The 27,830-nt window shown below is 36.6% G+C and overlaps 1 protein-coding gene across 2 annotated transcripts in view; it reads left to right on the top strand.

The window, feature by feature from the left end:
* ZNF407 (zinc finger protein 407) overlaps nucleotides 1-27,830 on the top strand; it is a 335,862-nt gene that overhangs the window by 16,978 nt on the left and 291,054 nt on the right. For both annotated transcript variants that reach the window (XM_066328276.1, XM_066328282.1), the window contains 2 exons: nucleotides 9,558-14,390; nucleotides 20,237-20,351. In XM_066328276.1, coding sequence (XP_066184373.1) covers nucleotides 9,602-14,390; nucleotides 20,237-20,351 — 4,904 coding nt within the window. In that variant the 5' untranslated portion in view covers nucleotides 9,558-9,601. The remainder of the gene's footprint in view (nucleotides 1-9,557; nucleotides 14,391-20,236; nucleotides 20,352-27,830) is intronic.

Below are 27,830 nucleotides of genomic sequence, written 5' to 3'. Positions count from 1 at the left end.
CTTCTTCAGTGTCAAGCATACCTCCTCCATCAACCAAGAGCTGGAGGGAATGCATTGCAGTCTGGTGTAGCTGTTAAACAGGATGCTGCAAAATAGGGAAAAGGTTTTGCACACTTAAGATATCCAGTAAGCAAGGTGCAGCTCTTTCAGAGTGAAGCTTCACATTTTTTGCAGGTATTAGGGAAGTGGTCCAGAGTGCAACTGTTCCATGTTGCTACACCCCATGTACCACTCCTGCAGGGGAGATGAAAATGTTAGTTATCAGGTGATTCCTTGTTTGGGAATGCAGTTGAATGCATGTGCCTCACGCAAATGGTGCTACCACTGTGCATATAGGCGTACTGCTGGTTCTGGAAGAGAGCTGAGTTTCAGGGATTGATTTAGGTAGGCACCAAATCTGTTGTATTGAAACAAATAGACATGGAGGGAAATGGATACTGTTAATGAGCAGCACCATTGGAAACCTTCATGGTGTTTGTTGCCAAACAGTAAGTGTGAGTGCTTTGGACCAATAAATGGGGGGTTTATTTTATAAGTGATGGTGGTATCAGCAAGAGGCTGTTCCTTGTCTTCAATTCCTTTTCTCCTTCAGTTCTATATGCCTAGGACCCATTCTAGGAAGATGTGGTTTCATCACGTGGGCTGCGATAGAAGGTGGAAGCTGCTCTGGCATCCTTCTGGCCTCTGTCTCTGGGATAGCAATGCCTTCTCCTTCCTTCACTTTCACTCTCCACCTGTTCACCAAGTGTTTTGCTGGGGAGAAGTGGGAGCCTGCTTGGCCTTCAGCCCCTTTTTGGTCCTCAGCTGGAGTGAAGGAGGCTTTTGTAGCTATATGGCTTAGTTCTTCTAGTGAAGGGCTTGAGGATGGGGAAGGGAAAAGGCTCCGTGGTATGCCATGGTAGTATCCCTTGACTGCTATCACAGGCACCATAGAAGTCATGAATATTTTTTTCATTATCCCTTATTACCAGTGCTTGGACTCGTATTGCCACTGTCATAGTGGTATGCCTCCCATTGTTGTCTTATGTTGGTTTCTGTCTCTTGACACAGACAGATCTGACACAGATCGAAATTAGAATAAAGGTCAGTTTTAACCCTTGAACTGTTCTGAGTATAGAACTATGTAGCATTAAAAGTTTTGCAGTGACTATAGCTGAAGGATGGGTTTGTTCACCTGAACACAGGTAACAGTTACTTCTGGAGGAAGCCAGGCTTAGCACAGCTATACAGGCTTTAAGTCACAGTCTTGATCATCTAAGTTATTGGGGGGAAGAAATCTCTCTGTGTTGCAGAGGACATGGCAGCACTGTTGTGATTGCTTGCATGTATTACAGGAAAACATTAAGGAGAAAAGGTGTGATTTGTCTTGCAGCTTTTCCTCTGCACATTAAGGGTTTACCTTCTCCATAGCTGAGGTCTGTGTACAGCTATCACCTTTTTCTACTAATTCCTAATTTCTTTTTGCTAGAAGTCCAATATAAATATATAAATAGAAAGAAAGAAGGGCTGCTTTGTTTGCTTTGCTAAACTGTGCTGGAGAACTGCCTGTGCTGGATGGATTTGGGATGTCATTTGTTACACAGAACCCTTCTCAGTGCACTCTGGTGTGAGGCAGCCCCTGCTTCCACTGTGCTTCTCCCCAACACCCTCTGCTTTATGTGAGCAACCCAGCTGGAAAATTAAAACTAAAAAAAAGTCCTTTTGGTATGTCTTGTAGGACTGAGCTGAAATACTTCCAGTGTGCTTATTTCTATTTCATTGAAGAGAAAAACAGGGTTTGTTTCTAATAGTTAAATTTTTGAGTATGTCTCTGTGTCTACCATAATGTAGTAATTTGATGTAGACAGACATGTAAATATGTACATTCTAGTAAATATTCTAATTGAATGATATCAGATGTCCTTTCTGTAGCTATCCCTACCAATAGAACGTGTAGCACTTTTTTGCTCGATCTGCTTTTCTTAGAAGGAATGCGATTACTTCTTGTATGAAGTGGCCACCAGGGGTCATCAGAATGCTTTTGTTTTTATTAACGTCTCCTTTTCTTTAGAAGCATACGTACATTTCGTATTTTCTGAAAACTTTGTTAACCTATCACACGAAAAATCCAAAGTCTTTATGTTACCTGTTCAGCCAAAAATTCTAGCAGCTCTTTTCAGCTGAGCTTCTTGAAGAGGCAGCAGAAAAGGAAAACAGGGTGTACAAGAATGAGAAGCATGTCCATAAATACACCGATTGCTGCATGCATTCTTTTCTTCATAATTTAACTGCTGATAAATACAGTAGGAGTAGATGACAAATGTGTCCCAGGCTGTGATGGTGAAAGCCTCTTGTTGCCTTTTGTATGAAATGGTAATTTTAAAGCAAGGGGCCAACAAACCCCCTTTTTTGTCCTTTGGCTTTAATTTTCAGCAAAGGTTGATGGAAATTTAGTAAGTCTTCACAAATATTAAACACCAGAGTAGCCCTCTAGGAATTAATACTCTCTATGTTTTTAAAGGAGGAAATAGGGCTTCTAGGACCAGGTTTCTTGGGTAAAATTTACAAGAGCCAATTTACAAGTAGCAGGAGTTAAAACTTGCTTTTATCATCTGCTGCCAAAGTTCAGGAAAAAGTTAAGACTTTGAACATTTTTTTCAGGTGTCAGCAATAGTGCCTGTGTCCTTCTGTGATGAATTCCAGTGCGGGCCACTTTACTTAAGAGGGTGCTACAGCAAACAGTAGAAACGGATTAAAATTGCATTTTACTTTTTGGTTCTCTCTAGTTTTAATTGGTGTACTTGGTGAGAACTGTATCTTGCATGAAAGCATGTCATTTGGAAAATTCCCACAAACACAGAACTTACTTGTATATGGGGAAAATTGTAAATGGTATTTCTTTCCTGGAAATTTCTTTCCTGGATCAGGTAAACACTCTAAAATGAAGCGTTTTGCAAATACTTAGTGCTTTTCATCTATAAATACATAAATATCACAGTGCTATATGAATGCAGTCTTTCTTGGACCCTCAGAAGTTTCTACTGAATTTTTAAATTGCTATTGTTACATGTATGCCTTGCTCTAGAAACAGTCAGAATTTTTTGATTTTAAAATTCAAAATATAGAGACCTTAAATTTTCAAAAATTGAAAATCTGGAAATCTATATAGCAAGTTTTAAGAGATACTATTGCATTTCCTCTGATTCTCTGTCTTGCACATACATTCGTATTGACTGCGCTTGAAATGAGTGTGTATCTGTGTGTCTTTTTTGACTTCCTCTTCAAAGCTGATCTAATCAATGGTGCCTGCTGCATTTAGCAGCATTTGTGACTTTCTGAAATGAGTGGATGACAAACTAGGGAGCCTTTGTGTCGCAAATTTCTGCCCGCATGGAAGTACTCTGAGTGGTTTGGAAGCAGAAGTAAGTGGGATGTGTGTAGTATTGCAGGTGCATTTCCCTGTGATGCCATTACAGTTTTTTCCTGGTGGCTGTGAGAAAATGAAATTCATGGGTCAAGGTAACTCCCCATTTTCAGTGATACACAGGGGATGATATCAGGGAGCTTTTTATTTTATCACTTGAACTGTTCTGGATAGATCTGTGTGGAAATTTTAAAGTCTTGTGTCTTAGAAGTCTGCAGCTTGTTTGGCAGTCTCCTGTGCAGATTTTGCTGTCCTAGGAAAGTGGTGGCTTTATGTGAAGAACAGCAAAGCTCGAAGTTTCAACATTTTTGAGCTTGAAGGGAAAACAAATGTTTGTAATGGATATCATCAAATTCTCCTAAAAAAAGGTGATCTTTGTTCCATTTGAATCGACAACCATATTATCTCCTGTATTACATTATTGAGGAGACTTAGCTTGGATTGGTCTTTCTGAAGAAAGTGAGGTAACTTTGTAAGGCCGTAAGACAGACATATGATTTGATTTAGGAAAGATGTTGTGCCCCTGAGAAGATGCTTATTTGACACAAAGGTCATATGTTGAGATGAGTTGTTAACGTGCAGTTTTGTGCAGGCTATTTAGGGAGCTCATTAAAATGATTTTGCTTTATTGTATCTATGATTTCATTGAAAGAATTAATTATCTGAAAAGGGGAATTTTTTTATTGGAAAAGACCCTGAAACTCTGTTTTCCATATGTCCCATCCTTTAGAAACACTGCAGATTGGGCATTGACTACTTGAAGACAATAGTACTCTGACTGAGAAGTGCTCTGGAAATTCTAATGCCAAGATTAGCATAAAAAGAAAAAGTAAAATTAGTACTTGTAAATAAATTTTTTGGTGTTCTTCTGTACACATCCCTACCCTTTCTCTTGGCATATGACCAAAAAGAGAAGTAAATAAAAATTGTAATGACCATCAAGTTAAGAAACTTTAAAGGTTACTACAGGTTTATTGATCGTTGCTAAATTCCTTGTCCTTTTGATCTTAATTTAAGATTTCTACTTTCTAAATTTCGTCTGAGGATTAGAGCAGTGCAGGTCTTACACTGGAAGACTTCACTGCACTGTCTCCACCTTTTGGTGCAATAAGACATTATATACTGTTTTTGGATGAGTGGTAAAAAATTAGAACACTTAAATCCAGTGTTCTCTATTTTCATCAAAGAAAACAACTTCTGTCCACAAATTACTTATGCTTGTGTATAGAACTGTAGCAGACATTATGTCAATATACAAAAAAGCTTTGAACAAAGAAAACGAAAGTGAGTTGTTATCAGGTAAAAAAAAAATGGTGGTGGCTGCTCAAGAAGTGCAGCCCTTTTTTCCCTTTTTTTCTGTATGAATTTTCTACTTTACAGATAGTGAAATGGTGCTGAATTGTGATTGTGGGATGTCTTTTAAATTAGTTTAAATATTGAAACAAAAACTCCACGATTCTGATGATTTGGATATCTTAATGGATGAAAGGGGAGTATCTTTAGCTACATTGGTTTATTTGAAATAGCCAAAACACTACATATTATGCACTTGCAATTTAAAAATGTGTGTCTTATACATTCTGTAAAGATTTGAATATTTGGCCTCTGCAGATGTAACATACGTAACAAATATTCTGCTTTTGAAGATCTTAAAAACTGTTTTACTTCTGTAAGATATTTAGAAAAATATTGAAGAAAAGCACTATGTTTGAGCACCTATTTATAATAGAACTACTGAGCTCAGCTTTTTCTGAGCAAAAATTTTCAGGCCACAACAGGTATCTTTCCAAAACTCAGGAACAGCACCGTGCTGCAAAGAACCTTAAAATGCATTAGGTAATGTATAGCTGTCTCCAAGCAGAAGAATTTGTTAACCTGAAGCTAATGTGGCAAATTAATTTTTGGTCATATCCTTTAAGGATCTGTTCAGCTATACTTGATTTATATGAACATTAACAAAAGATTTATGTTGCAAAAAGTCAACCCACTTTTGAGCTAGAACAGCTTCATTTTGAACATAGAATATGATGTTAAGAGAGCGCTGTTTGACAGAACCAGCTTTTAAACTATGGAAATATGAGGATTTGACTGCTGTCTGCTTAGCTTGGGATTGATCCTGTGCTGCAGTTTTCTGCTGTGCTGTACCTGGTATTGCCATTGGCGCAGTCTTGGCGCCTATATAAATACATTTTGGTTTATTTATGCCATACTTTAAGTGGTTACGTATTGTTGCACTTTAAGCACTTGTTACTTGCAAAAATGTTTCCAGATGATGCTTTAAAAGATGAAGGTAGCATGAAACACAAGAAGGTTTACATCTTGCATTGATTTTGGTCTTGTTGGTCCACGAATAAGGTGGCTCAAGAGCTGATCTTCCCCATTCCTACTGCTGTACGTGTTTGGCAGCATTACATTGCTATCAAAAGGCTTACTTGATCACACCAACAGATAGGAGTTAGATTTAAGCATAAGATTAAATTAAAGATTTAACATTCCATGGCCTCAGAGGGTTACTTGTTACATCTAGAATGTGTTCTTAGATTAGGTTCATAAAATTCCAGATACTAATTCTTGGTTTGGGATGATGATCCCTGTGCCAGACTAAGGCTTGATCCAAGATTAGTTTGCAAAGAGAAACCCATTTGACCTTATGTGGACACTGTCCAAATTTTGAGGGCTGTTGATTCCTTCTCCAATGCATTGATTCTTCTAAATTGCAATACCAACTGCAGGATAGCCCTTAATTAGTGTGGTGACTTTTTTGAGAACAGAAGTGAATTGGTTTAGGCTGACAGAGGGTTAGGACCACTCAGATTTATGACCAGCTTGTGCTTTGCTGCTGTCCTAGTGCCCTGTGGCAAATCTGGGAAGGAGGTTTTGGGAAAGAGGCTTACAGCAGAGGAAGCATTACAGGCTGTTTTTGTCTAGAGGCAGCTAATGAATGCCTTCTTTGAGTAGTGATAGCCTTTCCTGCAATATATCTGTGCAGGAAGGAGCCCACAGCTGCATTTGGGTGTGAGGCAATACTCTGCCATCAAGGAAGCTGAGGTGTGTGCTGTTGAAATTGTGTTAGAGGCACGGCAGTGTGATCTGAGCAAAGCCTGTAGCAGGAAGGAGAGACATGGTCCAGTGCTTCAGATCTTGTGTGAGATGTGGAGAACTGAGCAGAGCTCAGCAAATTGCTGTTCACAGTCCAAACTGCTGATCACGGTCCCAGCAAAAAGTAATGATTAAGTGTCTATCAAAGGATGTTCTCTTGTCCTACAGGCAGCTTTCAGAGAGAGCTGAAAGAAATTTGAGGCTATTTAATTTCATAGATTAATTAATACAGAGACAGTTTAGAGAAACAGCAGCAACTGCCTCATAGAGAATACTTTCTGGAGTTTGGTTTCATGCAGGTGCAGACTCCCATGTAGTGATATTTTGACACAGATTATATGGAAGTGGGATGGAGGCAAATGTAACTTCGGGAAGGATGTGCAGGGATAGACTGTTTTCATGGAAACTTAGATGTGTGCTAGTGATGCAGTTGGCAAAGGTGTATCATTACCACAGGTAGCCTGCTGTGCAGCTGGAGAGAAATTGCCTTGATAATGCTTACTGGTTTTGGGGGTAGATGTGAGGCTGTTGACTTCATTAGGAGAACTGCCTGTAAATGGAACAGAGTGCAATCCCAGTCTGCGTGCTAGAAATTTGTCATGGAATGAAGGCAGAGATAAGGAATTAGGCTGGAAGTCTGTGGTTTAAGGCATCTTAGCATATTTGTATTGCACATGTGATTATTTTAATTTCATACTGAGTTTATTGGCAGCACCTATGAGATTTATCTTTTGCATTTTTCACTTTTCTAGCCTTTAGGTTGTACTTCTTACTGCAAAAAGCTTACAAAGATAAAACAGAGGAAATAAGGTTTTTTTCCTGAGCACTAGAAAAATCCATAACTGGTGCTGTTGAGTGGGAGATCAGTTTGGACACTAGAACTGGGATTGCAATCTGAACACAGAGCAGGATGAACTTCTGTTGGAGAGTTACTGAACAAATGCTGAGAAATAAGGATAAACCAGCAGAGACGATGTGCACATAATCAACCATCTTTTTTTAGGTGTGCAAGTGGCCAGTGGAGGTAAGCTGAATTTCTGGGGGAGTGGCAGAAAAGGTCACATTTTTGTTGATGGAGAAACCTCTAATTATACCAATACAACTTTTTATAGTGGAAATGTTCAATGCCAGTATTAGTTCACGGCTGGACAAGTTTTCTAATAAATCTTCTGGTCTGAGGGGAAAGTATCCTATAAAGAAGATGGAGAATTGGTTTGAGATTGCAAATTGTCTTGTACAGCAAAGGAAAAACTTCTGCTCTTCCCCAGGCCATACAAGGGAAAAATGATCAGGTCTCAGTGGTGGGCTGGGAACCTGCTGTTGGAGGTGCAGCAAGGCAAAGGACCCACAGTTGGTTGTTTAAGGATGGGCTTGTGACACTTGTCACTGAAGTAACTTAATATTTTGCATTATATAAATAAAGCTGTTGCAGTTAAGCCACATGCTTTTCATCTGATCTTTCTTTTCTGTATCCCAAACAGTGCTCATAACCTTTTCTGGGTAGGCTTGCACTTCAAAGGCTTCATCTGGTCCTGCTATTAATTGCTGTAGTGTTTTTTAACGTACTAACAGCGTGCTGAGTTATACCAGCTGAGAATATAGCCCTGACTGTTTTCCTTCTGACTAATCGTGATAAGTTTCCATTGAGGTTTTGTGAACAAAGGAAAATAGTAGTGCATATGAATCAGAAAGCGACATTTAGGGGACAATATCGTGATCCTCCTGAGGGCTGTTGTGATCTAGTGGTGGTTATTCTTTTGTTATTTAGTTATAACTAGCTTGGCATAGATTTGGTCAGTGCTTCAGCTCAATGAGAGACCTACAGTTGAAAAATATGTTCAATGTATGCGACTAATGTGCACTCAATTTCTTAGGGGCCTTCAATAAATTATTCTTAAGCAGAAAACTACTTTTTTACTTCCATGGGTAATAAGTCCAGCTGATTTGAAATTATTTTCTCAGTTTAACATTTTCCGACTTTGTCCTCAAAATTAAGCATAATTGGTTTTTTTACCTTGTACTGGAATAGTTTTTTGCACCTTATGTTATCTGTATCAACATTGCAATTACTTAATCTTGTCAGGAAGTACTTACAATTGTGGTCATGGCCTCATTCAATGGGTAGCTGAACGAAAACCTGAATACTTGGATCTGCAGCAAATTGATGTTTAAATCATAGTGTAAAGCACATAAATAAACATTTAGTATTTAATCATCTGTTAAAATGAAATGCATTTTCAATTCTCAGTTGCTTCATATCAAAATGAAAAGGTAATAAATGTCAAGATTTGATTTCACATCCCCATTCCTCTTATAAACTGTGTTGGTAGCGTCAGTTTTCTAGTGGCGGCATCTTCTTTGGAGCACGAGGGTCACACTGGGCAGTTGAGCAAAAGCTTTTGGTAACTGGATTTGAATGGTTGGTGTTTGTGCTGGGTCTCAAAGGCGCTGCCCTTCTCTGCACTGTTATTTCATGACATTTTGTTCCTCCCTCTCTCCTCCCCAATTGGGAAATGATGTTTGAGAGGATATTTTAGGAATGATAGGAAGCTTTATTTTCAGCATATTCACAAATAGAACATGGTTCTATTTGTGTTTTCCCTCTTTCTCTTTAGCAGGTAATCTAAGCAGAAGAAGGAAAGCAAGGTGCATACTTAAAATATTTAACACTTATGTTGGTTTTGTTTTGCTTGTTGTTGCAGTCATGATTATTTCTCCTGGGAACATTTAAATGGGAAGCTGATTTTTGAGTTGTTAGTATTTTGTGTCCTAAATATACTTCCAGAAGCAAAGTTCATGTTTGTCTGCCCAAGTTTAAAGCATATAGAAGATTACTTGATAACATAAAAACTATGAGATCTAAGTGTTTGTTCACATGGTGCTCATCACAGTGAGAGCTCTGTAACTAGAAGGTGGTTTAGATACCATGATGAAACAGTTGCCTCATATCTTTAATTGATTTCAATTTTTTGTATTGCATGGGGGTTTTAAATTTTTTTTTCTTTTAACCTTTAAGTTTGCGTAAAAGACTAATAACAACTCTTTGGTTTTGCAGGTGCTAAACCAAATGATCTACAATTGGTAATATCATAGTTAAAAATGGATGGGGAGGAAAATAAGAAGAGAGATGATGTTGATGAGAATTTACAAGTTGAGTTGACAGAAGAATCCCCAAGAAATACAACAGGAGAAAATACTGGATGCCACTCTCCATCTCAGCAGAAAATAAGGCTTACATCGGATGAAGTGTTCACGGACCTTGAAAAGAAGGAAAGAGAGAATGGCACAAACAAAACAGCACTGTCAGAATCACCAAATCTGGATGTTGTTGAAGCAGAGAAACCTGAAAATGTGTCCAGGAAAAGAAAGCTGAGTTCTTCAGAAGACATAAAAGATAGTGGAAGGAAATTACAAAAAGTTTTAGCTGAAGAAACATGTGGTGTGATAGCTGGAGCTGTAAAGAAAGAAGGAGTCACCAGTTGTCCTGATGGTGACATATTTAATTCAGATATCCTGTGCCTTCGTTATAATTTCAGATGTGCTGATGATGATGCCATACTGAAAATTCACAAGGAAAATAAACATTCACAAGAGGTGTCAGCTGTTGTTCCTGATAAATTACATTCTTCAGAAGAAATCAGTGTTGTCTGTACAGCTGGAAACACAGACAAAGACCCTAAAGGCAAAATGAATGATCAGTGTTTACCTTCCTGCTCTGATAAGGAAAAACATAAACAAGAAAGCCTCTCTAAACGATCCAAAGAACAAACACGCCCTCACTGTAGTTCCATAGGTGAATGTAGTTTGACGTCACATATGCATGTTAAGCGAGAGTGTGAGAAATCCAAGATATTTTCTTGTGATCTTTGTGGTTTTCAGAGTGCTGAAGAGAGTCTCCTAAATTCTCATTTCCTTGGCAAGACTCACCTTCGACACCAAAATCTTGCTGCACGGGGAGGATTTGTACAGATATTGACAAAAAAATCCTTTAAAACCCAACAATCTACTGAAACCAAAGAGAGGAAGATCAGGGCAAAACCTGGGACCAATAAATTAAGGGCAAGAACTGCTGATGCAAAAGAATTAAGTGTTTGCAGTGCACTGAAAGGCTCCGAAGTAAACTTGTCTAAACAAAACTATGGCAGTGAACATGTTGAAATGATACCATCTTCAAATACTCTCACTGAAAAAACAGATACTATGATGGAAGAAACATTGCTTTCTTCTGGTACAGAAGGAAATGATAAAGTTCACAATGAAAAACTAGAAATACCAGGACCATCAGAAAATATCTTGCCGAAAACAGAATCCCTTCCAACTACCAAAAAACTACTTAACAGTTTACACAGGACAAGGAGATTTGATAAACTGAAACACAAAAGAAATGTTTACTTGTTAAGGTCTTCATTTGGACAGAGTAGGTCTTCTCGATTAAAAAGGCAGGTTAAAAGAAGATACAGCTTCTTGGGGAATAGGAAGAGACCCAAATCTGAAACTCAGAGAGTACATGAGGAGGCTATCTCCAGCACACAGCTTAAACATGATCAGTCAAGCCCTGTGTCACATACAGAACTAGAAAAAGATGCTAAAAATAATTGTAATATTGCTGTAGAAATACAAGATCTTACTGAATATAAGCCAAATACCTCTTCTTCTAGTACTGCAGAAGCTAAAGACTCTGAAGTTAAACTTATTGCTGATGGTGGTGCTCTTCATACTTGCATGGATTGTGGTCATGTTTTTCATGACCGAGAAAGTTTGGAAACTCATGTTGCAAAGCTTCATATAAAGAAGAACCAATTTCATTGTCAGATGTGTAGCTATTCCTCTGGAGTCAGGGAAGACATGAAGCAACACTGTCAGGACAGTAAACACCAGATGGATTGTTGTAGCTTTAATTGTCAACTTTGTTCATTTACCAGCTTGAGTTTGGTCAGCCTTCAAAGCCATATGAGTGAAGTGCATAACATGTCCCATAGTTGTCCCGCTTGCGTTCTTTTTTTTCAATTGGAAGAAGAGCTGATAAATCATCAAAAAATTGAGAAACACGATGGTTCATTATTTCAGCAAGCTACTCCATTGAGTATCAATGAGCAGACCTTGCAAGTGGTACCTTACAGTGACTCAGTATCAAACAATAGCCAAAGACTTGTAAAGGAAATGGAATTGTCAATGCAAGCAAAACCTCCAGATTCTTCCTTCATAAATCATAGGAATGAACTAAAGCATTCTGTTCTGAATAAAACCCAATTTCAATGTAAAAAATGTTTTTATAAGACAAGATCTTCCACAGTTCTTACAAGGCACATAAAACTCCGACATGCACAAGAGTATCATTTCCTTTGCAAAGCATGTAATCTCTACTCACTGAGTAAGGAGGGAATGGAGAAACATATCAAAAGAAGCAAGCATCTTGAAAATGCCAGGAAAAACAACATTGGACTACGTTTTGAAGAATGTATTGTAAAGGTTTGTGTTGGTGTTGGCGGCATTAAATCAGTGGTGGATACTTCCATTTCTGGGAGTGGAAATACAGAGTTGGATAAAGAAATTATACATGTTTCATCCTCTTCTGTGGAAAATGTGTCGGGAAATAAGGAGTTTGTTCCACTTGAGCGAAGGATTGGTGAAAATGAATTGGTTTTAGCTGATGCATCCAGAGGAGGGAAACCTAAAGGTACTATTTCTAGAACATGTACCCATTGTGGACTTTTGGCCTCCAGTGCTACAAATTTGACTGTTCATATCAGGCGAAAGCACAGTCATCAATACAGCTATTTGTGTAAGATTTGCAATTACTACACTGTCACCAAAGGAGATATGGAACGTCACTGTGCAACCAAAAAGCACAAAAGCCGTGTTGAAATAGAAGGATGTGGAAAACAGAACTCGGAGATCATCGTTGGCCCTGAAGGAGGTAATTTCGAATCCATGAACAAGAAGATTAACAGCCCCATGATTGCCTTGCCTGAACATGTTGAGGATGGTGGCCAGTCATCAGATTTGGAAAATTCTGTCTTAGACAATCAGGAAGTTGAGCAAGGAGATACTGAGTTAAAAGCTGCAAATGCCACTAGGCTGCCAGATTTGCAGTCTGCTAGGAATCCATTGAATATAAACCAAAGTGTGTTGCTGGAACCAGCGACTGTTGCTCAAGATTGTGACCCAAGCTTCCAGAGAAGGACAGCGGATGCAAATGGCAACAAGTGTGTACACTGTAGCTTCATTGCTCATTCTGCTGCTTCTTTAGAACTGCATGTGAAGCGAAAACATACAAAACAATTTGAATACTACTGCATGGCTTGTGACTACTATGCTGTTACTCGCAGAGAGATGATAAGGCATGCAGCAACAGAGAAACATAAAATCAGAAGAGAATCTTATGTCTGTTCTTCTTCTGCAGAGGAAGCCAATACAGCAGGTATCACTAAAGAAGGCACTGCCTTGCCTCGAGAGGAGCACCATTGCAGTGCAGGAGAATCAAAAACCATTTTAGATGAAACAAAGTGTGCCAGTGATGCATCAGAAGGTGATCACATAAATAAAAGCTTTACTGAGTGTACTGCCTTAAATGAAAATACATCTCCAAGAATCTCTGAAGATGTCAGTTCCCAAAATGCAGGAGGAGATGAACTTGATAAGAAGTCTAAAAATGGAGAAGAAAACTCTTTTTGTGAAGGATTCCAGCAAACTCCTCAGAAAGATAAAGTTGTTGAACTTGTCAAAGAAGAACAAGTTAAAGAAACAAGTACTTGTGGGGTGCAGAAAAGTAAGCATGGTCAGGAGCTGCTCAACTCAGATGATTATTGCAATGATGAAAACCAAAATAGATCAAGCAACACAAACTTCAATTCAGAAAAGGGTATGGAGAGCTTGGAAGAAAATAGTGAAAACCCAGAAGCAGAGTGTAGAGACAAAGACAGGCTCCAAAAAAAATTACTGAAGAAAAATAACCCACTTATGCTAAGTCTTCCAGAAACAAGTAGTGCAGTGGAGCAATCAAATTTTGCTGGAAACACTGGAGAAACAGTACAAAATAGACATAGTTTAGATGGCAACAGAAGTTTCAGAGAGGATCCTACTGGAGAGGAAGAAGAAGCCCTTATGGAAGCACAACATGAAGCTGAAGTAGCTATAAATAACAATGTTTGGGAGGCAGATGGCTCAACAGCTGAGGATATGCAAGAAAGTAGTAATGAGGCTTTAGGAACAGTTATCAGTGCTGATGATAAAGGAAAGGCAATGCAAAATGTTGGCAAGTTTGATTCTTCTATAGTGAGGTTAAAAAGTCATCAAGATGGGGAGGCCACTGACCATTCTGCAGAAGGACAGATGTCAGGGGCAGTGAAAGCTAGTGAGCTCACAGTGAAAGCAGACACTTCAACAACTGGTGGGAAAAAGAAGAAATCAGAAGGAATTTCCCTTGGGGAATCGACGCGTATTCGCTGCGATGACTGTGGCTTTCTAGCAGATGGTTTGAGCGGACTAAATGTTCACATAGCCATGAAACATCCTTCAAAAGAAAAGCATTTTCATTGCTTACTCTGTGGAAAATCATTTTACACAGAAAGCAACCTTCACCAGCACTTGGCCAGTGCTGGGCACATGCGAAATGAGCAGGCGAGCGTGGAGGAGCTGCCCGAAGGAGGTGCAACATTTAAGTGTTTGAAGTGCACAGAGCCCTTCGATTCAGAGCAGAGCTTGTTTCTCCACATCAAAGAGCAACATGAAGAGCTGCTGCGGGAAGTCAATAAATACATTGTTGAAGACACTGAGCAGATAAACAGGGAGAGGGAAGAGAACCAAGGCAATGTCTGCAAGTATTGTGGGAAGATGTGTAGAAGTAGCAATTCCATGGCCTTCCTAGCTCACATCCGTACCCACACAGGTATGGAAATGCTGTTGTTGCAATTGGTCTCTTTCAAACAGAGTAAATCATACCGTTGGTCTTTTTCTGCTTGTTTAGTCCTTTAATATTTCTTATGAACCGGCATTTGTATCGCCTGATGAGCCCCTGATTAAATTCAAAATTATCTAAAAGGGTATGAAAATGCAGTGATCAAAGGGCAGAAAATGTAAGAACATTTCAAGTACAGTCACCCTTCTGCTTTTTGTTTCATATTGAGATATTTTTTCCTTTTCATCTAAATTGTAACCACTGATTGGTTCTTATATTTATATAATGAAGCAGTGATGGTTTGAGAGAACAAGGAACAAGTAGCTGTTCTTTCTTTCTCTTCTGTGCAGTTGTTTAATATCCAAGTTGTTTATTTCATTTCAATTAAGTGAAACTTTGAGCATTACATAATGCTTCAGAGTAGGCATTTGGTATTACATCATTCCTAGAGAAATACCAATAAGAAACAAGAAGAGGTTTTTGTAGAAATAAGTTATAGCAGTTGGAATTGGTCAGCCTTTTTGGAAGGTGGTATGCAGTGCTGATGTGTTGCACAGGGATATAACATCTGATTTAGTTTCTATGCTGATCACACTTTAAATTCATTTTTATGTTTAATTTTAAGTGGAAAATTTAAAAACATTTCTGTAGAAAAATGCATAAGCTGCAGTTCTAAATTTATGTAAAAATTCACTGCGATGTTTCTATAAACCTGCCATACATTCTTTATTTTAAATAGACAGCTTTTCTAAATCACTGAGCTCTGCTTAGACAAGTGGTGTCTCCATGGCTGAATTTATGAGTGGATTTGAATAATAAATTCACATTTCAATGAACATATTTTCATTAAAACTGTAAGGTTTATTTTACTGTACTTTTAAATAATGGCTTATTATGGAAGCTATAGTTTAAATTCATGCAGTATTTGAAACTTAGTGCATGGTTACAAGGAAGAGAACAAAAAGGTAAGAAAAAATAAGCATAAAAGAATGGTAATTCCTGACATAATCCTAAAATAGTTTTGTAAGGTTTTTTTATGAAAAGGCAAGGGCATGACTGGACAACAAATCCTAAAAATTAATCTCGGGGAACACGGACATTGTATTTCAAACCTTTCAAAGTATTTTACTATAACTGCAGTATCCATGTATACCAATAACTCACATACTTAGTACTTTCAGCATTATTTCTGTCCTGTCAATAGTGTAGTTATCTGTATTGCTTCAGCTAATATCCAACTTCGAATGCAGTGTTAAGTCTTTAGAGGGATGCTCATGTTCACATGGTCAGAACAGCTGTATAAGCCCTTAATATGCCCTCTTACGGCAGATAAAACTGAACAAAACTAAGGGGGAGGATGCTAATGGAGCTCTCTTTAGAATTCTTTATGCAACTGTCTGGTCAAGACATGTTGCTTATAATTGATGTGTCCATTACTTGAATTCTCTTGTAATTATAGTCAATAAGTCTTGTAAATGTGTTAAAGCTCACTAAAAGCATACAAATTCAAGAACAGAGTAAGGCTAATAATTTAAAATAATCAATGTAGGCATTTCAGCACTTAATTTCCCTTGTGTGTTGATAGCTGATCATTCTTAATCCATTAAGATTTATTTAGTCGTTTACAATGCAAAATAGGTTTGCACTGGTCACTTGTGCCATTTGAAAATGTCCACCAGGTTAAGTGCAGAATGTAGTCCATTAGTCTTCCTTGACTATATGTATTAATTGCATTTAAAATCAAGTTAATGTGGATGTGAAAGTGAGGTAACTATCAATATATGACAAAGCAACCCTACTTACATAAGTTACATCATTGATTGTAGCATTTAGTAAAAGTTAGTGTACTTTTTAACATCTCGTGTGTAGGTCTTATCATGGAGTATATTTTTACTGTGCTTTTGGACAGTACTAAATATGCAAAGCAGTGAAAAGAATAAATTTAATTTTGCAAGTAATTTTTTGGTGCAGAAGTATAGAAGGGTTGCAGAACAGAGCTTTATCTGCCCTCTTTCTCAATGCAACTTGAAACAAAATGTTTTACTTATGCTTTGCTTATTCACATAAATAGTAATGTGGAGACTTTTGTTAATACTTAATAGGAAGAAGGCTTTTTCTTCCAATCTGTATTTTTCTGTTTGTGGTCTTCTTTTTTCTTTTCTTCCTACCTGTATCACAGTGGATGCAGTTTAAAAGCAAACAGATATGTTTAGGTTGTTGGGAGTGGTGGCAGCACCAACTCTATGTACAGTTCCCGTGATGTTGGTGAGGCAAAGTCCACCATTTCCAACTTCTCACCTGTCCCAGACTTACAACAGGTACATGAGAGCACAACCACGCTTCCCATTTATTTTTTCCCATTTATTTTTTCCCATTTATTTTAAAGAAGTCTTTCATCAGCATCTGGCTGTGCATAAATAGGCTTATATACATGTGTATGTATGTGTAACCATCATCAACTCCTTTCCTTATTTTTAATTGAGTAATCAGTGATGATTTGGGGTGATGGAGGGAAGGGAAAGTTGCAGAAAGATACAACTAGTAATTTCCATTAATAGAAAAGTAATGTTTTGAAATACCATTAAGTAATGTAGGAGATTTTCACATTGCAAATGAAAGGGAAGCTTTGCTATAGAGGACCTAACAAGTAAGTCCATCACATGTTGACAAGTGAAAATGAGGAAGTGTAAAGAAAAATAAAAGGAGTAGTAGAGGTGGAAGACTTTTTAGTTTGCAGTTGATGGAGGTCCCATAAACTTAATTAACAATCAACATCTGAGGAAAATTCACCTGCATGTGCATCATCTTTGTGTTTCTTTTCTCATCAGACTTCTCAGTTAATGGCAGTTGTGCCCAATGCAAGTATGCTGTATTACTCCCCATGTCCTAAACATAGGAGGAAGTGGTATGATGCTCATTTTGCACTGGGCCTGAGCTAGAACACAGCAATGCCTGCAGGTGCAGGTGATGTTGCCTTTGGCTGGCCTAAAGCTGTGACAGTGAGTTTTTTCTTACAGCTTTGGGTCGGTATTGTCCCAGTGTAAAGTAAGGATTATGAACTCAAGTATTTTTTTACAGAGCAGTAGAATGGTTTATGTGTGCCTTAAATTTATGTGAACACTTAAATTTAGACTTATTTTCAGTTTGGTCCAGTGGTCTTGGTCTTTCTTTGTTTTGTTGTTGTTGTTCTGGTGTTGGTTGGTTTAGTATTCCCCAATTGTTAAGAGCCTTATTGTTTCCTGCTGCCATTGGAAAATGTACATTGTTTTCCATGTCATAACTCGTGCAAAAAGTAGTTTGGTGGATTTTTTTTTGTGTGTCATTTGACTGAAAAGATGATACAGTGAAAGCATTTTTCTCTTTTTTTTTTTTCCTGAGAACTTAAAGCCAAATGTGAATCTCCAGTGGTATCACAGTTTAAAGCAGCATAAGAAAACCACTGAAGTTGGTGATATGTATGGCTAAGAAGTGGTTAAATGTTTTACATTGTTTCAGACAGCTTTATGGCAAATGTGGGTTTTTTTCAACCATTAATTTAAATCCTAGTCTAATGTCTTCATTTTTAGTATAAAATTTTGGGTTGTTTCATCCAAGAACATACTGGAACAAATTTGGCACCAGCACCCTAAAAGGGAGATAGACTGCTTTTGTTCAGGTGATAAGTACTGACTGGAGCCTGCCAGCACTTGAATTTTCATGGAGTTTAAATGGAGATGTTAACAGATATTCAGCTCTGGGTCTGAGAAAAAAAAATCAAAACCCCTCAAGGCCTCAGTGATTTTTGGATGAGAGCAGTCAACAGAATAATACATTTCTGTATTGTCAGCACACTGTAGTCACGATTGGTCTGAACTTGAGTTCTTCACAAAGGAGTCATGTAAATGGAAAACAGCAAAGGTCTTGTATGGAAGCCCTGTGGGACACCTGCAGTAACAGAATGAGGAACGAATTTACAATTTAATCAGTAGGAGAGAAACTAAGGTAACATAAGATAGAATCCACATGGCATTTGACTTCTATGAGAAAAAAAAAAAAAAAAAAAGAACAGTATAAACACCAATAGATAAAAAAAAAAAAAATCCTCCTCACCTGTGGCCTTGTTATTCATTGTCCAGCTAGAGGTCATGAGTTAAAACATCGACTTTTAGTGGTCTTTTAATGCAGAGATAAGATTTTTTTTTTTATTTGCCTATGTCTCTTTACAGAATGCAGTGTTGATTTGAAATGTCACCCAATTAATGATTAATTCAGTTTTATCAGGATCATTTAAATAAACTGGGGTTTTTTTCAGTGTGGTAGATAGAATGTGATTCCTGTGAGCTGCAGTCTGAACCTGCTTTTGACACTTAAACATATAAAGCTGACTAGATATAACCACTGAGGTGCTAAATATATTTTACATCTACTTCCAACAGTAGAAATGGAAGTATTAAGAGATCTGGCTTCATTGTCATTGAACTGTGAAATATTCAACCTTGTCTGCCCGTGCTTAGTACTGTTGACTTTTTTATTTCGGGTAGAAGATTAAAATTAAATGCTTCATTTTTCGTTAGCTTTTGGGAATTAAATTGAAATTTAAGACTCTAAAAATTTTTACGAAGATCCTCAATTTCACCAGTGGATTCTTGGACAATATTCTGTTTTCAAGGGCAATGCAAAAAGGTTCATTGATCAAGTATGATACAATGCAACATTTTTCTTATCAGAGCTCTTTATGTATATTTATTAAAGATCTCATATTTCATATTATGCTTAACTGTATTGGAAGAAATGCTTCACAAAACATATACTAAACATAATATGGAGACTCTTTGACCATATTGTACTTACTTTTAACTGCAATTCTATGTTTTTGATTTATTGATTGAAGGATTTAGTGGTCAGAAAATTGGAAAGTGCTTCTGGAATGATGTTGCTGTGTAGTAACATGGGGACTGACATGTGCCCAGTTTAACTATGTCAGTAAAAAAAGATAGTTTTTCCATCTTGAGAGATGATCATTAATGTTAATTAAGATAGGTGAATAATTTGATTTTTTGCTGAACTGATGCGGTACAAGAAATAGGTTGATACTTTTTCCTTAGAGAAATAATTTCAGAGTTCTTTGGTCTGCAGCAGACATTTAATATTAAAGTTTCTTCTTGAAATAAATAATAGCCAAAATGTCAATACTTCTGGTTTGCAGAATAATCATAAATTCTTGACCATAAAACAGTCATAAAGGCATAATATTTTATCCACTGTATATTCATACATTGCATGCCATTACAATAGCTAGGTGATGAATCATTTGCTGTGTGTGACAGAACAAATCTGAAATACCAATGCTAATGTGAAATCTATTCAAAGTTGGAAGACTTGTAATATTATTTTTCTTTAAAAATATTTGCTAAAACCAAAACTACATTTTGCACTTTAAACCAATACTAGGCCACTTTAAGACCATTACCTGAGTTTCAGCATTTTGGGAAAGGTATAGAACATTTGCCATCTTGTTGAAACGTTATTTGCCTATTGTAATTTCGTCTCATTTTAATATATTTTGTGGGTTTTAAAGAAAGAGACCAGGTTAAAAATTGAGAGTATTTTCTGTAGTCTTGAACTTGAGGAAACTTTAATGAGTAATGTGTAGAATATAGTACATAGAATATACTGTCTGTGTCCTTGGAGTTATAAATCTATGTACCAGACACTTCTTTATTAGGCAAAAATTTCAAACAGGTTAAATGTGGGATAGGTTTTTAAAAGGTTCTTTTTCTTCAGGAATTTTTATTTCTTTAACCATGGGTGATATTTTATTCTAATTCAACTCATATCTTATGCTAAATTTTACTTAGGATCAAAGCCGTTCAAGTGCAAGATATGCCACTTTGCAACAGCTCAGCTTGGAGATGCCAGAAACCATGTCAAGAGGCACCTTGGGATGAGGGAATACAAGTGTCATGTCTGTGGGTGAGTAAATTGAAACAGTTTCCACCATGGTTAACCAGGAGAAGAGCACAGAATATGCATTGTTTCAGAATTGAAAACTGTGATGTGAGCAAGAGTGGCTAAAATTATGCATGCATATCCTCCTTTCCATTGTTATGGTAAATTCCTTAAATACAGTTATGACATTCTTTTCCCACTTCTAATCCTGCACTGAAGATGAGCAATTTTATGGGCTACAAGGTCAATTTGAACCTGTAATCTGTAAATTGACTAAATTATAGGATGTTCATTCACATTGCCAGGGAGAACTGTAAATTCCATTTAAAGACATAAAAAATATATAATATAGACTTTACTGTGTGGGGTTTTTTCTTTTGCTATACTGTTATAATTTTAGTACCATTAACAGATTTCTGGACTCCATTAGGGTTTTCATTCTTTATGAAAACAAAACAGAAGACAGATTTTTTCAAACAAACTGATCTAAAATATTGCAGGCATAAGACTTTTCAAGTAAATTGAAGACTTCTGTGTGTGCTTGTGTTCCTGTTTGTTACCTAAAAAATCTTGGTTTTCTTTTAACAAATGTTATTTCCTTAGAAGGATCATTCATAATGTTTAATTGTCCTTCAAATGTGTTGCATTTAATAGGAGGCATTGAGATTCCTTAATGCAAAACTAATTAATTTAGCAGAAATGTTTAAAAGGTTTTAAAATGCCATGGCATATATGGTCCATCATAGGACATTCAAAGTTGGATTTTAATACCTTAGTTCTGATTAAAAATATATTTTAATGTTATTATGCTGAAGAAATTAACTAATATATGCATCATATAAAAACATTTTACGCAAACCCATGTAACCTGCTGTAGCAGTCTTATGGCTAATGTGTAGAAGAGCACAGGTTCAATTAGATGGTGCAGTGCACACATGCATGGTGTGGTGTGATGTTGGGCATTATATTCAGCAGGAGGAGATTTTTTAGCCTTAGTGTACCAAGCTACTGCAGGACAAAGTGAGTTACACATTTTAGAAGACAAATGAATCTTCAGCTGATGATGCAGCTGAGTGATTTTCACTGATTCATCTCTGTTTGTCAAATAATTTTGCATGCAGCATTATGAGATACTTTGGATGGGTTTACTCACTTAAGAAAATTATTGCTGATTTCTTGAAATGAGAAAAATGCATGAGCCCAATTCCTAAGTCCACCGTATATCAGTACTAGAATAACTTCTGCTACTCCTTATTTTGAAGCATAGTTAATATGAATGTGGTAGGGTATTTTATATTGTTTTAAAAGTCTTATTTGCTGTGTCTGATTTGTCAATTGCCAAGAATTTGACATGGAAGTTAATTAAAAACTACACATCCACAAAAGTGTTTAGCAAAGGTTAAAGTCTCTTCCTTAGAAACAAATGTCCATAAACTTGACATTGTTTGTTTGTTGTTTGTTCAAATCCTTTTTAACTTAAATTGAAACTGAAAAATCATCATATTATTTAACTATTTCCTTGTGAGAGGAAAAGCAAAAAAAAAAAAAAAAAATTCAAACCACCTAATATGGTATGTTTTACAAAAAAAGAAGAGAATTAAAATTATTAGGATTTGGCACCTCATTTTTTCAAAAACCCATTCTGTCACTTCAGGATTGACATGTCTGACAGAACCTGTCTCAGAAATTACACAACTCTTGGCTGGGATTCACAACAATTATGTGTGAGAGAGAGAGAGCAAAACATGTATGAATGATTTAAACTTGGGATTGAAATGGTAGTCACTTTCCTAAGCTGATTGCTTACTCCATGTTGCTGACATGTCATACCTGGTAGCCAGGGAGGTACTTATTTTCCATATCTGTGTATTGTTAATTTTCATCAACAACGTAGAGCTGTGCTATTTAGATGTGGCCAAACAACTGGTTAAGAGACATACACCAAGTACCACATGCTTAAAAAAACATGATTTATATCCCTGTTTAAATAATCATCACATTTCACTTAATGTGCACCAAAAATGTATTTTAACAATCATATACTGATTTATTTGGAAAAGACATTTTTGCACTGTAGCTAGCAATCCTGAAGAATTGATCAGGATTTGAAAGAGGAACAACCATAGCAGTTTGAACCGTAGTTCATATAATGAATATGCCATCTTATATACAGGAAAGCAGAAAAAAGTGTTAATAGCCTGTGCTGTATTTGTGCTCTTTTAATTGAAAGGACTGGGTAGCGTGTTGGTTAAAAAAATAAAGTATCAACATAAAAAAAGATAAAATTGCTAGGATTGGCTATCAGATTAGTGGCACTATAGAGCATTGGTACATTAACACCACTGACAATGTCAATTCATTATCATTGATGGCTAAATAATCTTAGAAATGCTCAGTGGACCTATTAGTTCCTGAACATAAGCAGCTCATGCTGCATTTCTTCATTAGCTTTAATTGCTATAAATTTTACCTTTTTAAAAATCATGCTTTAAAAGGTGAAGTGATCTTTCAGGAACATTAACTCTGTAATTTTGTCACAAACAGAAGGTCCTGCACTATGTTTTCTTTTCTACAGTAGTTAATATTCTATCCTCTGACTTTTAGATTCTCAGTAATAAGCCCTCTGCTAGTTGTGAGTATAAATTGTGTTTCAAAAGCTTTTGAATCTGCTTGGGCACTTTTTAAAGGTGAAATGTCAGTGCAACATCATGGTATGGTCTCAAAATATCATGTTTTTTAAAGACAACTTTTTTCAAAATTTTGGTCTTAAAAATAAGGCAAAAAAGAAAAAAGGCAAAAAGTGTATTTTTAGTGGTGTTGTAGGAACCATTTGCTGTGTCTCAGTTTTCCAAGTGATCCTCATATTTACATGCTACAAAGTACACAATATATAATTCAGCTAGTTGGTGAAAAAGGCAGTAATTTTGCTGTGTTGTTTTATTTTTTTTTAATTGAAGTTCAGGGTTTGTTTTTCTTCAGCTGCACAGCAGAAACTACATGACACAGAAATTGGACACCGCTAATGTTTTAACATTTGGAAGAAACCGTCTGCTACTCATTGCCTTATTGCAGATGTGTGTTAATTGTTTTCTTTTCCATATCCATGGCTGTAAAATATATCCCATTATTTCAGGGATAATGTCTATTTTCTGTGGGTATATTTGAATTTAATTTTTGAAAGTCTGACTGAAATTGGCTGGTACCCTGGGTTAGGTGGGCAAATCTTGGTTAAGCATTAAAATTTTTGTTTAATTTGCCTGGTGAAACGCTGTGAAAAGGCTTACCATGCACTTTTCAAATTTTATCCCTTAGGTAGGATATGAAAAATGCATTGTTCTGCAATTGAGATTTTGAACAGAATTTATAGGCAATGTTTGCTTTCAAAATATGTCTATTATTCCTTTGCCTCTTTCTTGCCTTCGCTTTTAGAAACAGAATTTTGGGGTATGTAGTTACATGATTCAAGTAAGAGTGGCTGCTTCCTTCTTATTTTTTTTCCTCTCCTTTCTGACCACTTAAAAATCGATTGAAGAAGATGGGTATAAGGTAGGTTTGGCTTGCTGGGAAAATTTTCAGTATTTAAAACGTGTGCTTAAACATTTTTGCTACCTTCCTACAGATTGACTGGGCATTTGTAGCAATGTCTTTATTATTTTTACTACACAAATAGTATTTAATATGTGGTAGTCAAGTGTTTTGAGAACAAAAGTAAGCCTTTCTAGACACAAAGGAATTTGAAGGGGGGGGTCAAAAAGATTTTTTTTTCTGTATCTTGCTGGAGTAGTCATGTCTTGTAGTTTTTGATGTGGTGTTTAGTTTGTTATTGTTGTTTTGTTTGGGTGTTTTTTTTTTTTTTTTTTTTTTTTTTTTTTTTTTTTTTTTTTTTTTTTTTTTTTTTTTTTTGCTTTGTTTTGGTCTTTTGGTGGCTGGATGTACTAATCTTTTTTACTTTCTGCTCCTTAGTTATCTATTTGCTTTGAAATTCCTTTTCTCAATTAGTTCTGGAGATATCATAGCATGTTCTGATAAATAAGTGTGTTGCTAAATAAAGTTATTTCTAAAAGCCTCGAATAAATAAGCTCTGGGGACGGTTATAGTGTCCCATACATGGAAATAACTTCACTTCTGCTGCTGCTGTTAATGCTAAGAGTAATTCAGAGATCTGTATAAAGTTCAGTTTTTAATGACACTGGTTGCTTGGAGAATATCTAAACAAAACTACTCACCTATATTGAGCATAGTGAGTAATAGATCTTTGTTCTTATAGATAAGGATGTGCTTTGACCAGCTGCATAAAAAAAAACAACTGGCTGTACTCCTGTTTGTTGTTTCTGAAAAATCTTCTAGATTTACAGATTTTTTAGCTGATTGCTATTAATACAGGCTACTTTTAGTGAAAGGCTGCTCTTAAGATTGCCTTTAGCAATCAAAAAAGACTTATTCATAAATTTATTGGTAGGAGCAGGAAAAACATATTTTCAAGGATGCCTTAATGTACTGTATTGTAAATTAATTATTTATTCTTGTACAGTTTGGCAAATCTTAAATAGAAAGTTGTTACTCTAGTAAAACTATTTTTGTGTGGTATTACCTAGTTTTTTGTGCATTAGAAGGGATCTCTGTGTAGATGATTATAATGTCACTTTCTGACCTTTGCAGCTTGAATAATTGTAAATCATTGCTTCATAACGTGTCAGAGAATGTCTGTACTAGGGAATTAAATGGCAGAATATAATAGACCAAATTATTGCCTGTCATGTTTTCAACAACACAGTTAGTATTTGAGTTACACTTAATCATTACGTGCATTAGCAACTTCATTGGAATCCAGCTTCAGGCTGAGCATGAAATACATTACATTATTTAAACCTCTAATGGTAGAAGTCATTTATTTGTGTTGAAGTGTACAACATGCAGAGTTTCATAAAGCAAGGAACACTTGAGAGCTTAATTTATCCAAATCAAAGTCTAAATGCAGATAAACACAAGTGGCAAAAATTAGTAATTTTTATAGTCTGGAAATATTTAAAAATACATGGTTGTGGGTAATTGTAGGCAGCAGGAATAAATTAAAATCACTATTTTTAGTCAGCTCTGAGAATTAAAACTTTTATATCTAAATAATCAAATGCATCATGAAATTGCATTTTTGAACGAACAATTAATTATATACATCATATCTACAGATGTGTCCAAACAAAAAATATATGTTTGGTGCAGCTGCTTAGATCAGAGATAATTGCATGTGAAGTGACTGTTCGAGATCCAGCTATTCTTAGTTTCTCTATCTGCATTTCGCCATTTGGTCCTATCTTATACTTGTGTCCACATTTACTTTAGTAAAGAAAAATGAAGTGAATCTTCATAACAGCTTTCCAAACTTGCATATACTTTAAAAAAATTAACAAGATAATGATAGAAAAATATACGAAGTTAAGTAACATATGTTACGTTATCTTGCCTTTTTTTGTTCAGCTGTCTTATCATTTGTTAGATTTGCAAACCTGACCTTCAGTACATAGTTTCTGTAGTTTCTCTTTTTACTATTTAAGAAAACTGCTTGAAGTGTAAACAATTTACTTTTGTTCAGAAGAGCTCCCGGCACCTTTAAACAACTGGTACAGATCCCAGGATGCAAGACTGTCCTGGCCTGAAAGTCTACCATGGAGCTGGCTGGAGTTGGCTAGTGGGAGACTTCTGTACAGGCAGTAGAGGGACTCTTCTATTTGAGACTGATGTAACAATTGATTCAGAACAATCAAGACCAGCTTTCGCCCTTAATAAAATGAGTTCCTAGCAATTTGTATTGCTAAATAAGATTATAATAATTATTTAGTTGTGCTTGCTAAAGAGACAAGGTATGTAAGGGACACACTTACATTTTATGCTGTATTTGGAGATACACAGAGCTGCACAGACTCCAATTCAATGCACTTCCAAATGGCAGCTATTGAGATGCACCTGGTGTGTCACCTGTAACTACTGCTTTTACAGACATGCATTTTAAATATTTTACTTTCTTGTAGATTGCTTTGATGTCCAAGATGTGCTCTTCTGCTAAGCCATAGGCACCTCACTCTGAACACATCCTCTAGCCACACAGGGTGGGTCTCAGCCCTTTCTGGGGGTGCAGGCATTGTGACTAATGGGAAATGGCCTGATGGTGCAAACATTGGTGTTTAACCTTTAGTGCTAAGGCAAGCAGCAATCCTAAAGTTCAGTATCCCAATTGAAAAAGGGACGTCTGTCCTTATCACCATGATTTAGAAGAATTGACCCAAAGGTTGGGTAAGATACTGTTAAAAAATGCCATCTGTTGGCAGAACGGGGTGGCAAAAAAGTTAACTCTGTTATGGTGACCATGAGAAGAAGGGGGATGAGAGTTGTTGGTAGTGACTGAGGGAGAGGTTTGCTTGATTAAAATTGTAATTGGGCTGTTTTGTCAGTAGGCTGAAGTAGCATGGTTTGGACTTATATCCAGAATTCAGAAGGCTTGTATTTGTTTCATTTTCTGTTTTAATCCTTTGTGTGTAGGAAGTGCATCAAGCTCCTAATTCAACCGTGATTTTCCTTGCTGTTTTTAATAACTTCACATTAAAATTTAGAGGAAAAATAACTGACCCTAATCTTTGTCAATGAATTTTGCTTCCCTAGTACTACAAGATTTGGTAAAAGAATTGGGATGTTACCCAAAAAGGAACAAAATAGATTCTGATTTATGTTTTATACCTTTAACTGTAAGTTGTTGGAATGCCCTCAGTTTTAACCAAAATTAATCTAGGAGAATTGGCTGCTAAATCAGTCTGTTGAAGCATCTTGGATTCTTTTTGTGTCCAGTTTTACTCACCTCGAATGTATTACTGTAACATAACTTCTTCAGTGGTTACTGCTCAATTCCTTGGAACACCCCAGAATCTCAGAAGATGCAGTGGGCAGTGCATCCACATCTTCTTTCATATTTAAATTGTCTGTTTGAAAACAGACTTAACTTTGTTTTTCTTTCCAGTGATTTTTCCTCCTGTTTGCACTGTAATGACTGGAAATTGGTTTGTGGAGTTTAGTACAAGCAGAATCAAGCCAATAGATTTTAAGCACTTCAGGGCAATTAATCTTACTTTCTCTGTTCATTACAACCCTGGGCACCTTCTCGAGACTCAGTGATCAGTTTACTAGGGTAGAACTGATTTCTCTAGGAAATTTGTGTCCTAGTATATTCGTGTTTCAGGTATCATCAACTCTGAATGGTAGCAATCAACAGAGCTGACCAGCTTCTGATGTCATTTTAGTCTTTCTGGCCATGGTGTGTTGTCTTTCATCCTGTTTTTCTTCCTGTAGTTCACTCTCATGTTAACCAGACAGATTATAGTAGTTACACTCCACACACATGGAGAGAGAAAGCAAAATCTCTCTTTATGGGCTAAAGCCAAGGTAAATGCATGTCACAAATCTTTTGAACTGTGATGTGATTGTCAGCTGTCCCAGCATTGGGGTGGGTGTTTTGAA

The sequence above is a fragment of the Sylvia atricapilla genome, chromosome 1 (assembly GCF_009819655.1).
Source record: "Sylvia atricapilla isolate bSylAtr1 chromosome 1, bSylAtr1.pri, whole genome shotgun sequence".
NCBI lineage: Eukaryota > Metazoa > Chordata > Aves > Passeriformes > Sylviidae > Sylvia > Sylvia atricapilla.
The sequence above is the reverse complement of the archived record's forward strand: the minus strand, read 5'-3'. Positions and strand labels throughout refer to the sequence as shown.